Genomic DNA, 13609 nt, shown 5'->3' with positions numbered 1-13609 from the left:
AAAGAAAAATGGGTGTGAAGGCAACCAATGAATTTTTAAAATGTGAACAAGTTATTGAGGTGTTTTGTCCTGGGTGTCCAGTTTTCTGAAATATCCTGTGTTTCCTTATTACCTGTTGACCCAGAGCTTAGACAGTGCAGCCATTCACCATGGCAAGTGAAAGGAAATTGGGACTTATACCCTCTCTGCTGGCCCATTTCTCAAAACTAGCCACAAATGAATCCAAAGTTCATCTCACTTGCCAAAAGGATGACATAGGACAAATGTAGGCAAAAAATGCTGGTGGGTCTTTCGGAGTGCCTGGGACCCCAGACCCCATCTGATATTTGTCCTAAAAAGAAATTAACCCAGATTTCTAGTGGGTTTTCTAGCCCCCTTGCTCCTTGAGTGGGGCAGGAATACATTTGGGCCCCTTCTAGGATGGTGCGCAGCTGGTGCCCTCACAATAATATTTTTGTAATTTTTTCCTGGCGTTTTATGGGCTTTGTACTTTCCACCCAGAGTGTGGGACTGGGAGGTAACCTATCCCCAATCTCCCCTCTCCTCTGGTAGATGAGTAGGTTTGAAATGCTGCTGTGGGCAATTAGGATTGGGGCATAGCCCAATGACAGGGTGGGCTCCCCACCTCACCCCTTTCTTTATTTTTTTCGTTTTATTTTTCATGGTGTCTATTGGGTTTTCTGCCCCCGGTGAGAGACCTTATGGACAATTTGTGACAGTAAATGCAATGAAAATGTTTATTAGATTATCAAAAGTTCTACTTTTGAGCCCGACAGAATTAGTGTTTCTCCATGTAGTAAAGTCTCTCCCTTTATATCCCCTAAAAATGTAGTTCTTGGAAAGTGTACATGCTTATCCCAATTTACTTTGTCATAGAGAAATGTACGTGGCGTGGAAAACAAATTTGGAAAGGTACTTATGAATACTCAGTTATGTCTGAGAGTTTGGCTTACCTTTCTGGTGGTACCCTTTCCCTCCCCAAAAACACCAGTGTTAACTTAACACTCTGGAAAGCTTTCATAGTGGTCGCTCACAATACCAAAGCTCCCATAGAAAGGAAAGCACTGTGTTTGTAATAGATCACTATGCAGTGCATTGAATGCATTGCTGTGGTGATGTCATGAGGGCTCCTGGAACAAACCTGGCTTAGATAGGACGAGCTGTCTCTTTCTGGACCCTCACTTGTTTGCAAAATTGCAAGCCTTTCAATAGACCTGTGCAAAGGTTTTCTATCTTCTCCTGTCTGATGCTTGGATGACTTTTGAGCAAAGTCTGCTGTGGCTTTGTCTGTTAAGAGGAATGAGCCCAAGTATTTGTAGAATATTCACTGGTCACTGGGAGAAGTATTCTGGAATTCAAGTCAGTTGCTGATGAACACCTGTTATGTGGAGCTGCTGCTCAAGAATTCCTACTGTGGTTTTGAAATGTTGATGCACAGCTGTTTACTGGCCAGTCAATAGCACATCTGACCCAAATGGCAGGAAAGAACAATCTGAGATGGAGCCTATCTCCTATTGCGTTGTGCGTTTTAGAGGAGGTACCAAAGTAGCAGTGAAACCGATTGCAGTTCTTCGAAGAAAAACAAGTAATATTTTTGCATTTATAGCTGGCAGTTCCTGCACAGCATGTGAGACTACAGCACTACAAGTCCATTTGGGCTACCTCCCATTTTCCATAAAATGTGTTGCAATACCTCTCTGCCCTGCTATAATGGCACCCCAATGCTTGCTTCTTTTGATTTCAGTTTCTGATAAAGCCATCTCAAAAGAAAATGCTCACACATATAACTTATTGATTTATGGGCATATTTTCATTGTACATCTCATTTCCATTCATAAACTTTAAACACCATAACTATTTCTTTAGTCCAAATACTTCAAAAGATCATAAAGTTGTGTTTGACTGAAATGCCCTTCTTCAGGGGTATTGATTCACAGTAAATCCATCTGTAAATGATAAACATGAGTTTGGTGGAATAGGTATTTGTGAGTTTGTACAAGAATAAAACGTAAAAGGGCACTTGATGAGTGTGACATAGCCTTGTAACCAGACTTGCCTTTTCTCATTCAGGGATTTCCTGGCCACACAGCTGTGAGATTTTAATTTAGAAAGACTGATGTGTTTTTTGTAAGTAGCTTTGTCCCTAATGCATTCGAGATAGTTAGTACCTCAGGTAAAAAATGCCATGACGGCTTTACCTAATACCCAACCACAAATAAGGTGCATAATTTTTGCACATCACACATTTTTTGCAATGTAAAAATGCTCTGAATAAACCTGCTTTGGTAATTCATAAAATGAAACTTACGAGAATAGCACACACAAACAACCTGTGGTGTTAATATATTTGTATGAAATTGTTCCCCCGCCCCCAAAATACAATAATTCTAACTCTCTCATTAAAAGTAAGACACAATGATTGCAAACAGACATACTACAGTACAAACATAGAGGAACTAACATTAATTTGTAACAACAATTTTATGCAGAGGTTAATTTAAACCTGGAGAAGAGCTACAAAGTAACTTGCCAAGAATATGTGTGTTGCATACCGAATAAGGCTGGAAGCTGTAGGTAACATGCGCGTTGTGGCGCTGTTATTCTAGCATTTGAAACTCTAATCTCTACCCATCTCTGGTCTCTGACCTTATAATTAAGAGAAACATCAGAATGTTGTACTCATTTGTATCGTGACATAGTAGCTACCCACTTGTGCTGCAAACATGGAAGATTGATGAAAATGAGTTAAACCAATGTATATTGCTAGGGCAAATGTAATTAACAATATGTGGAAAATATATATAAAATTAAACTATTACTTGACATGGATAGCCTCTTCAGTTGAACCAGTCAAAACATGTCACAAACAAATACTAATCTGCAGAAACATAAGAAACAAGGCATTTCCATGTTGTCATTGAGTCCCTTTGGATGTGCTGCATGCAATTTTTCTATCCAAAATATTTCCCTTTGTATTGAATGCTCATCTTCTGTGGCTGATACCGTTCCAGGGTCTTGAATTCTCAGCTGACTGATGTTATGTTTCAGTTCATTGAAATCTACTACTATATTTTATTTTGGATTGTTGGCACAAATGTTAATATTATGCTCTGTAAGACACAATTTGATTTTTCTCTCAGTTTTCTCAATGTATCGAAGCCCACATGGGCATCAGAGAATGTACATGAAATTTGAGGCATCATAGGCAGGGATATTGTGAAGGTTTTTTCCGTTATGTGGATGGGTTGCACTTTCTCCTCTGACAGTACTGATGCAGTTTAAGCAATTGAGACACTGGTGTGTTCCTACTCTCTTTGTTTTAGGTACATCTATTATATTTTTTCCTTGGTCACCAATTTTTAGTTTGGTATTTTGGAGCATTAATATGCAAAGACAAGTTTGTAATTGTAAAGTCTTTTAAATTCTCCTCCCACTGTAGAATTTCTCATCTTTTAAAAAATATATATTTTATTGTAGTTACTAACTGTCAAGAATTTAGAAACCAAGGTGAACTGTGTTTTGTTTGTTTTTCAATAAATCTGTGTTCTTTGTTACTATTCTTTTTGGTTCTGTTTGTTCACTGAGTTTTAATAAAAATATATTTTCTTTTCAGCCTTTTTGCCTTGCCCTATATTGTATGGCTCTGTCATCGATAGCACTTGTCTATTATGGGAAAGAGAATGTGACAATAATACATCGTGTCAATATTATGATAACACACTCCTCCGAAAAAGGTACATCGTCTTTCAATCATTTGTCAATATTCCTGTTTCTGCCAGTAGCTGTTATTAACATAGGACTAACTGAAAAGACGGATAGGAATTCTGAGACCAAGTCATAAAGGGAGTCAGGCATGGATTCCTGAAGGGGCACAAATCCCACATCCCAAAACGTTTTTTTGTTCTTAAGAACTGGGGGGCAGATTTAATTTTCAGGGCGCATCTCTGCAAATCAGCAAGGATGGCCCAGGAAAGATGCGCCACCACAGATGCACCGCATTTACAATACGGCGCATCATGGTGCATGGATAAACTGATGAGTGTCGCATCTGCCGGCATAAGGTTGGCACAGTGTTGAAGTTATGTCGCGGGCGCAACGCAACTCCAGCACCGTTCCAACCTGGCCTATCCACAACATGGTGCATCACTCCTTACGCCTGCTTCAAGCAGGCGCAGGGTTTTGATGCAACATGGCTGTTAAAGAGACTCAGTGAAATCTTGTAGAATTCACTGCGTCACTTTTACGTGGCGTACTGGCGACGGAATGCCCACCCTGTGCTGGAACGCCAACATGAAACCGGATGCAGGTTGTGTCACGTTGTAAATAAGGCGCAACGTGGCGCATGGTTTATGCCGCCGCTGCATCACAAAAGTGACGCAACGGCGGCGTAAAAGTGTCAAAAGGGGCTTGTAAACCTGCCCCAGTGTTATACTCCTCCCACTGCTACATACCAAATTTTGGGGTACTCCTCCCTATTCCTACCTGGAAAACAGACTAAATTCTACTCTTAACAGTAGTAGATGTCTGCATGATTGTAGGGTGTAAATGTGCTACCTGCCAAAGGCACGTAAATACCCATAGACTTGTGTTTTGTGGTTGTTCGCCTGATTTTGACAGGTTTCACTTTGACATGCCCAAAATTCAACTCTGTGAGTAGACCAGACCCCAAAATCTCTTCAGTTTTAAAATTCACGTTTTCTGCCTGATTGGTATTGATTTTTCCGATAAATTAAGGTTTTTCACAACTACATCCTACGTAAACGTGCAAATGCTTTTTGAGACTACAAAAGAGCTCCGGATTCTGAAACCTTCTGTTAAAATGAATTTCTTTTAACCTAGCAATTTACTGTCAGTTTTACTTAGCCCAGATATGTTATTCGGAAATGACAGCTACAATATATGGGCCTAGATGTAGGTAATAGCAAATTACCGAATGGTAAATACCGAATTTTACCGATTCGGTATTCGGTAATTGCTATGTAGGTAAAAAATTCGGTAAAAATACAGAATCGGTATGATTCGGTATTTACCGATTCTGTAATTACAGAATCGGTATTTGTCATTGATTCCTATGGGCCTTGAAGCCCATAGGATTCAATGGCATATACCGATTCGGTAATTACCGAATCGGTAAAAATACCGAATTTACTTGGGGGACAGGGTGTCACTTTGACACCCTGTTGCACCCCTGTTTCTGGCTCTTCTGCCATGTGACACACATACATGCCCCTATGGCATGTCTGTGTGCCACATGGCACAGGTGTACATGCACAGATGTGCATGTACACAGGAATTCGTTATTTACCATGGAATAGTATTCCATGGTAAATAATATTTCGGTAAGGGCCTGTGACACTGATTACAGTGCCACCTACATATTGATTTACAGATTCGGTAAATTTACCGATTAGGTATTTTACCGACTCTGTATATTTACCGAATCGGTAAAATTACCGATTCTGTAAATCAATGGCCCCCGACATTCCAAATCCCAAATACCGGTCGGTAACGGCTGAAATCGGCCATTACCGACCGGTATTTGGCAAGCTACATCTGGCCCATGGACTTGTATGATGTAGAGCGATGTGCCCTTATGTCATTCAATATTGTTACACTTTTGACCATGCTGAATAGAGATGCATCAGAAAATGTTTCCAATGCAGCAGCATTGTTTAATTGTTTAGGCTGAGATTAAATTATAGTATCTCAGCATCATGTACATTGGTCAAAGGTGAGGCTGGAATTTAAATAAAGGTTTAGTCTATGAGATAAAATGTAACCACTTAAGTACCAAGGCGCATATTTACAATTTTTTTAACGGAGCGCGACAAGCCACCATGGTTTTCTGAGTTTCATAACAGGGAAAGGGCATCAATGCATCATATTTAACATTATATGGCGCATTCCTGTCCGTTCCTATCACTGGCGCACTTTTGCTTGCCTAGCACCAATGCAAGTACCAATGTCTCATGGTGCAAGGGTGCTTGCGTAGTAGGCAGGACTGTTTTTGTGCAGGAAAGTACACCTTCCTGCCCAAAAACAATCCTGAGAGGCATATTCATCTTTTTTACATGTGCTGCAGATTGTGAAAGATGCGCTCAAATATAAGAAAGAAGGCTGTGGCAGAAATGTCTACAGTTACACAAACAAGTTGATGTGATAGTTCAGGTTTCTTATAGAAGTGTTCATTGTGGAAATAACAGTCCTGAGCAAGTCAATGGCATGGTCAACCTGACAAACTACATTAAGCGGGTGTTTATCAAGACTAGGGTTTCAGACAACTTGGAACTGTAGCTTTCTCAGGGAAAACTAGGCTGATATCAGATAGTCAGGTGAACTGTCAACTACTAAAGAAGCAATGGCTCCCAATGTCCAACAGACACTCAGGCAACCTCAGCCAGCAAATAGGCTAGGAATCAAAAACTTCTGTGAGGGCTACCATCCCTGTCAAGCCTTGTGGGATCCACAGCTCTTTGACATTTCACAAGACCATCTTTACCATCTAATCTTTGCTGTGAATGGGCTGACAGGTGAAAGCCATTATCACAGTTTGTGGTTGTGTCTTCTTGAGTTACAGTTTAATTAAAAAACCTCTCGTCCCCATTCAACTCAAGCTTCTGGCCTACTCCAAGTCATTCAAGTTGACAGTATAGACCGGTACCTGCGTACCTTTTTCTACTCTTACATTAGCATTGGCCTTAGTTACTATGAGTTTATCAGCACCTGCAGTGAATTACATCCTCATCTTCCTCAGCACAAAAAAGGTACTGTCATCCATTAAGAAACAGTAGCAAAAGCAATATAAAGCTAACCAAATTCACATTCCATCACCTATATAATAAACAACACACCACCTGAACATTAATCTAAAAGGTGTACTGTTTAATGCCAGTCCACCAAACCTAGACCTGTGAGATTGTAAAACTTAAAAATATCACATTACCAGGCATTTATTTATTCCATAACAGGATTCTGCCCGATGTCCGCTCCTTCATTTGACATCCTAGTACCAGATGACAACTCTGGAAATACCTGAAAATAGTGAGTTGGGCCTAGTTGTCATATGCAAAAAGAGATGGAGTTGTGCACTAAAAGACTCAACGCTACTTTCTATGATGATAGAAATAATGCACAACATAAACATACCAACTGCCCTCCTAAACATAGAATAATATTCCTAGATAAAATCCATAAGCCACTCATTTCAGCAGCAATTCACTGCACAACTAAAATCTTCCTCTGAGACTACATCTTACCTGAAACTTTATTAGGAGCCCACTATCAACAACTTTTTGCAGTCTTTACGTCATCTGTCAACTTCCCTTCTCTTACACCGGTCAGTGTTAGGGTGGTCTTCCCCCAAAAGGTTTTGCATTACTCGTCCATTTTTGCTGATCACGTTTTTATTTACATTACGATTCTGTGCACTTTACCATTGATGACCAGTGCTAAAGTGCATTTTACTCACTCCCTAACACATAGTACGATTGGCTTATCCCCAATCGGCTTATTGAATTTAAAAGTGGTACTACATGTACCTATGGACTGTAACTTAAATTCTACTTGCTGAGCTGAAGCACTTATTGTGCCACCCACAGGTAGCCTTTCAAATATGTCACAGGCCTGCTACTCAAGTCTGTGTGTGCAGTTTTAGACTGCCATTTTAACCTGCCAAATTAAACCTTCTGGCAGACCTAAACCTTCATTTTTAATAAATATAAGTCACTCCTATGATAGGCCCTAAACAGCCCATAGGGCAGGGTGCTATGTATTTAAAAGGTTGGACATGTACTTCTAACTTTTATATGTCCTGGTAATGAGAAACTCAAATTCATTTTTCAGTCCTCCCATAAGATAACATTGGTGACCTTATTCCATTTAATAAATGATAACTTTCAATTGCAAGCAGGTAGGGATGTTGAGTTTGCGGTTTCAAAAATTGTTATTCAAACCCCCATTTCATGCTAAAGTCAGATTTTAAGTCACAATTCTGAAAATGTCACTTTAAGAAAATTGTAATTTTCTTATCCCAACTATTTGGTGCCTGCCGCCTGTATCCTAGATTCAGGTGACTAGGTGTAGCTGGCAGTTGGCCTTTGTGTATTGCTCCTAGACAGTGAGACAAAGGGGGAATAGGTGTTGGCAGGATGGCTATCACTATCAGGATTAGGAGAAGCAGCTGTCACCTACCACACTTTCACATCACAAACACTCTGCTGTAGCACACTCATAAAGGGTTTCATTCTTGTCTTTTGTGCCCCCAGACAAGCTGGAGCCAGGACAGGGAGGGAGGAAGCTCATGATGCCTCGGGGGGTGAAAGCCTTTAGAAACTTCTCCTACTTCAAACTTGCACCAAGGATAAATAGTGCATCTCAGACCCAACTCTTCACTACAATTCTGGACCTATGAGAGACTCAGTAGGACTACTGCGCTTGCTGTGCTCGAAAAAGGACTGCTACTTTGCCACCCTGCTACTCTGGTGCCCTGCTGCCTGAGTCAGAAGTACTGGACCTGCATCTTGATTAACCCTGGGCGTACTTCGCGGAGCCGGACTCCGCGGAGCTACGCGAAGACGCACTTGCACTCCGCGACCTACGCCTAGCTCCGCGGACATGCGTAGTTGCTTGCTAGACCCGTTCGCATGCCGTTTTTCGTCTTTGGGAGCGCGGTGCGCGTGTTCGGGGCGCTGCCTGCATGCTCGGGATGGCTAGCGCGCTAAGTTACCCAAGAGGTTTGTCCCGCCCGCTTGCGTTCCCTTACTTCCTGTTCCGGGTCACAAGTAACGTGTTCGGGTTGTGCAAGACATGTTCGGGAACTCATCTTCTCGTTCGCACTAAAAAAGTGCGTGATCGCGCTAAATATCACGCGAACCTACCCACGCGGTCGCGACGGGTGCAGTCATCTTGGATTTCACACTCTGGAACCAAGGTAAGCCATTGCTGCGCACGCGATAATGTTATTCAGCGCGCGAGAACTACGCTACGCACCGGATCGCGGAGTAATCGACAGCTACGCGTTCTCCGCGGAACGGGGAGTTGCCAAAACTCCGCAAGCTCCGCGAACGGAGCGTAGTTCTTCGCCCAGGGTTAATCTTGATCCCAGGACCACCAGACTGACTCCAAGGACCAGTTGGCTGGCCTCCTGATTAGAGCCTCGGGCACAGAAAAGGCTCAAACCACCTTGAACCCTGGACCTGGACTCAACCTACTGTGAGTCCTGCCCCCCAAGTGGTGCCACATCAGTCTACGACCCTTAACCCCTTCGCTGCTAGGCCTTTTCCCCTCCTGTGCTGAGGCTTTTTTTGGCGTTTTGGGGTAGTGCGCGCTTAGGCCCTTGTAACTTTTTGACCACATAAGGTATCGACCCCAAATTTGCGTCCTTTTCTTCCAACATCATGTGGATTCTAAAGGCACCCAGGGTTTGTGGATTCCCTTGGAGGGGTCCCAGAAATTAACCAAAATATAGTGATTGTTTTGTTTTTTTCAGAAAAATGGGAAAAACGGGCTGCAAATGAAAGCCTCTGGATTTTTCCATGAAAATGTTATCAAAAAAGGGTTTGTGGGGCTAAAATCTCCATTTTCTCAGCTTTTAGGTAATGACAGTCTTTTGTCAGAGAACCGACATTTTTCACACAGGTTTGGCATTTTTCTGGGACATAGCCTATTTTTGCAATTTTTAGAGCTTTCCACCTCCTTCCAGTTAATGGTAGAAATGAGTTTGAAAGCAATAATGGATCCTGGAAAGTTGTACATTTTCGAAAAGTAGACAAAATTCTGAATTCAGAAAGGGGTCATTTGTCTAAATCCATGAAGGTTTCTTTATAGAAACGAACAGTTAAATATTGGAATAATTGAAAATTTGTAAAAAAAAAAATAGCCTTTTGTCTTAACGTTTTCACCTATAACTTTTTCTATGTTTGACAGCTCTTGAAAAGCAATATACCGTTACATCCGTTAGACCTTCCTGGTTGTGGGGATATATGGGACTTGTACTTTCACCAAGAAACCGACGAACCCAGATCCAAAAACTGAGCAGCAACTTGCAATGGTATTTTTTCATTTACTGGGTATAGAGCACTTTGTCTTGGGAAATGTATACATGGAAAAATTTGTATGAAAGACACCTATGTATTTCTGAATTGGGTACAAATTATAGAGTTCAGAAACAGTATATAATTGCACATTTTCAAAATTGGGAATACTCATACTAGCATGAGAATTATCGGTCATTTTTCAAAAAGATTTTTTTTTACACAATGTCTTTCATTGAAAGGGAGAATGCATGAAAGCTCAATTGGTAATAACAGTTGATTTACAAATCTGAATTACACCAAGTCTCCCGATAAAAACGGTACCTCACTTGTGTGGGTCGGCCTTGTGCCTGCGACTGGAAACGGCGCAAAATGCAACGTGGTCACACCTAAATTTTGCAGTTACAAATTGACCCTTTTTTGGCAAAGTGCCTACCTGTAGTTTTTGCACCGGCACCTAGGGAAACCTAGCAAACCTATACATTTTTGAAATGTAGACACCCAGGGGAATTCAGGATGGGGTGACTTGACTGTCTACCACCAGGTTTTGTTACCCAGAATCCCTTGCAAAGCTAAGATTTTGACAAACAAAACACATTTTCCTCACGTTTCTGTGGTGGAAAGTTCTGGAATCTGCGTGGATCAACAAATTTCCACCCACCCAGCGTTCCCCTAGGTCTCCCGATAAAAACGGTACCTCACTTGTGTGGGTCGGCCTTGTGCCTGCGACAGGAAACGGCGCAAAATGCAACGTGGTCGCACCTCAATTTCCCAGTGAAATCTTGCGCTCTGTGGACAAAGAGATTACCTTTTGTTTTTGCGCCGTAGCTCTGCCAGCACCTAGGGAAACCTAGCAAACCTATACATTTTTGAAAACTAGACACCCAGGGGAATTCAGGATGGGGTGACTCGTCTGCCTACCCCAGGTTTTGTTACCCAGAATCCCTTGCAAACCTAAAAATTGGACAAAAAGAACACATTTTCCTCACATTTCTGTGGTGGAAAGTTCTGGAATCTGCGTGGATCAACAAATTTCCACCCACCCAGCGTGCCTCCAGGTCTCCCGAAAAAAATGGTACCTCACTTTCGTGGGTAGGCATAGTGGCTGCAACATGAAACAGCGCAAAACGCAGCATGGTCGCACCTCAATTTCCCAGTGAAATCTAGCACGTTTTGGACAAAAAGACTACCTTTTGTTTTTGCGCCCTAGCTCTGCCAGCACCTAGGGAAACCTAGCAAACCTATACATTTTTGAAAACTAGACACCCAGGGGAATTCAGGATGGGGTGACTCGTCTGCCTACCCCCAGGTTTTGTTACCCAGAATCCCTTGCAAACCTAAAAATTTGACAAAAAAACACATTTTCCTCACATTTCTGTGGTGGAAAGTTCTGGAATCTGCGTGGATGAAATGAATGAAAAGAAAAAAAAATTATAACGCGCTGACTCAGCCCATCGGGCAACAAGGCGCCTAACCAAAAAAAATGTATATTTTTCATGTCCAGAGAGTTGAATTATTGGTAGGCTTTCTTGAAACACCATGTTTTTAGGGCCTTTTTAAAAAGGGGCAGAGAGGTTAGGGACTTGAGTTCCAGTGGAAGTGCATTCCAAAGGCGCGGGGCAATTGTGGAAAATGCTCTTCCACCCCATCTGGACTTCTTAGTCCGAGGGATCACCAACAGATTGTGTTGTGATGATCGTAGACACCTGCTAGGGGTATAGACAAAGAGAAGAGATCCCAGCCCATCAGATGTTCCTGCTTTCAGAGCCCTGTGCACAAGACAGATGATCTTAAAGGAGATACGATGCTCTATGGGAAGCCAGTGAAGGCTCTTTCTGGCTAGTGTCACAGAGGAGGAGCGGGGAATGTCTAGTACAAATCTTGCGGCCGCATTCTGTACTGTTTGGAGGCGCTGGATCAGTCCCTTGTTGATCTCTGCATAAAGAGAATTGCAATAATCCAGTCTTGCCCCGACCAGCGCAACTACTGTCTGTTTCCTAGCCTGGGGAGAAAGGTAGTGCACTATTCGTCGGAGAATTTTGATAATTCCCCAGCAAGTAGCCACCGTTCTATTGACCTGAAGGATCATTGCCAGCGAGGTGTCAAAAATAACTCCTAAATTTCTGGCTGAATGAGAGGGGACAGGGCATGTTCCCAAGGAAGACGGCCACCATTCATTTGACCATACATCCTGGTCCCTTCCAAATATCAGCACCTCGGTCTTTTCGCCATTCAGCCTCAAGGAGTTGAGTATCATCCAGTCAGAGACTGATTGCAGTACCCCACATTGCAAAGAAGTAGCAGGGGAGAGGTATTCTCCAAATTTGACCCTCTGTTCTCTAAGATCTAAAAAGGAGGACAGAAGGCTCAAAGCGGGCCCCTCCACTCCTATCTCCCTCAAACGAGATGTTAGAATTGAAGGAGATAGGGGCTCAAATGCTGCGGTCAGATCGAGTAAAACCAGTAGCGTTGTCCGCCCCTGATCCACTTTCACTCTAATGTGATTTGTCACCATGGTAAGTGCAGACTCCGTGCTATGCAGCTTCCTGAACCCGTGCTGGGTGTGATCTAAGAACCCAGTGGAGTCAAGGAAAGCAGACAGGTGTGAGTTCAGGTGGATCTCTAGCATTTTGGCGGGAGCAGGGAGTAAAGATATAGGTTGGAAATTTTTCAAGATGGTGGGGTCTAAAGAGGGTTTCTTCAGTAATGGCTTAACAATCGCTTTCTTCCAGGCTGATGGATAAACCCCATGAAGCAGGGCACTATTCATTACCTCCAGCAATGGAGGAAGTAGTGTGTCCCTACACTCCTTCATTATTCTAAGGGGACAGGGGTCCAGAGGGGAGGAGGATTTAATCCTGTTTAGCAGAGAGTTAAGGATGTCGAGAGTGATCACCGGATAATTAGACAGAGTCGTGGTGGGATCTTTAAGCCAGGCTTCAGAATTGGTAAGAGCCTGAATAGTGTGATTTCCTAAAGATTGTTTCTGCGTTTCCAACTGAGAGGCAATGTCATCAATTTTAGTGTGGAAAAAGGTTGAGATCTTATCGCAGAACTCCTGTGATCCAGTAACTGAGTCTTGAACTTGCAATGAACAGAGGGAGTCCACTATTTTGAACAGCTCCTTTGATGAGGTAAGGGAGGTAGTAAGGTTGGAAAAGTATTGTTGCTTAGTCTTAATGACCATAGCCTTATATTCCCCTAACAGTTGTTTGTGAAGCTCTTTGTCCACGGTGTCCCAAGATTTCCTCCATTTTCTCTCCTGTCTCCTGCACCCCTGTCTCATCATCCTAAGAGGCTCGGTGAACCAGGGTGCAGAAGGCCTACGCCTCGCTGAATATCGGCGTGTGACTGGAGCTAGGATATCTATAGCCCCAGCGATGGTATTAGCAAGATTTTGTGCTGCCTTCTCTGGGTCTAACGGCATGGGGACCAACTTGATAAGAGGGGCCAGAGAGTCGTTGGTGATATTTTTATAGTTCCTTTTGCCCTCTCCTTGAGTCAGACCCTTCATGGATGGATCTAAGCAAGGAAGGGTCAATACTATAGGAACTGCCAGATGGTCTGACCAGACCAAC

At 42.6% G+C, this 13609-nt stretch overlaps 1 protein-coding gene across 3 annotated transcripts in view; it reads left to right on the top strand.

Annotated features, from left to right (window-relative positions):
• The window catches only part of LOC144773524 (solute carrier organic anion transporter family member 2B1-like), a 619417-nt gene that overhangs the window by 539914 nt on the left and 65894 nt on the right, over positions 1-13609 (top strand). For 2 of the 3 annotated variants that reach the window (XM_078658585.1, XM_078658586.1), the window contains exon 14: positions 3614-3734. In XM_078658585.1, coding sequence (XP_078514711.1) covers positions 3614-3734 — 121 coding nt within the window. Of the gene's footprint in view, positions 1-3613; positions 3735-13609 lie in introns of those variants that run through there. The other variant, XR_013599997.1, reaches the window with a different exon arrangement.

Source organism: Lissotriton helveticus, chromosome 8, assembly GCF_964261635.1.
Source record: "Lissotriton helveticus chromosome 8, aLisHel1.1, whole genome shotgun sequence".
NCBI lineage: Eukaryota > Metazoa > Chordata > Amphibia > Caudata > Salamandridae > Lissotriton > Lissotriton helveticus.
Note: the sequence above shows the minus strand (reverse complement) of the source record. Positions and strands in the feature narration are given on the sequence as shown.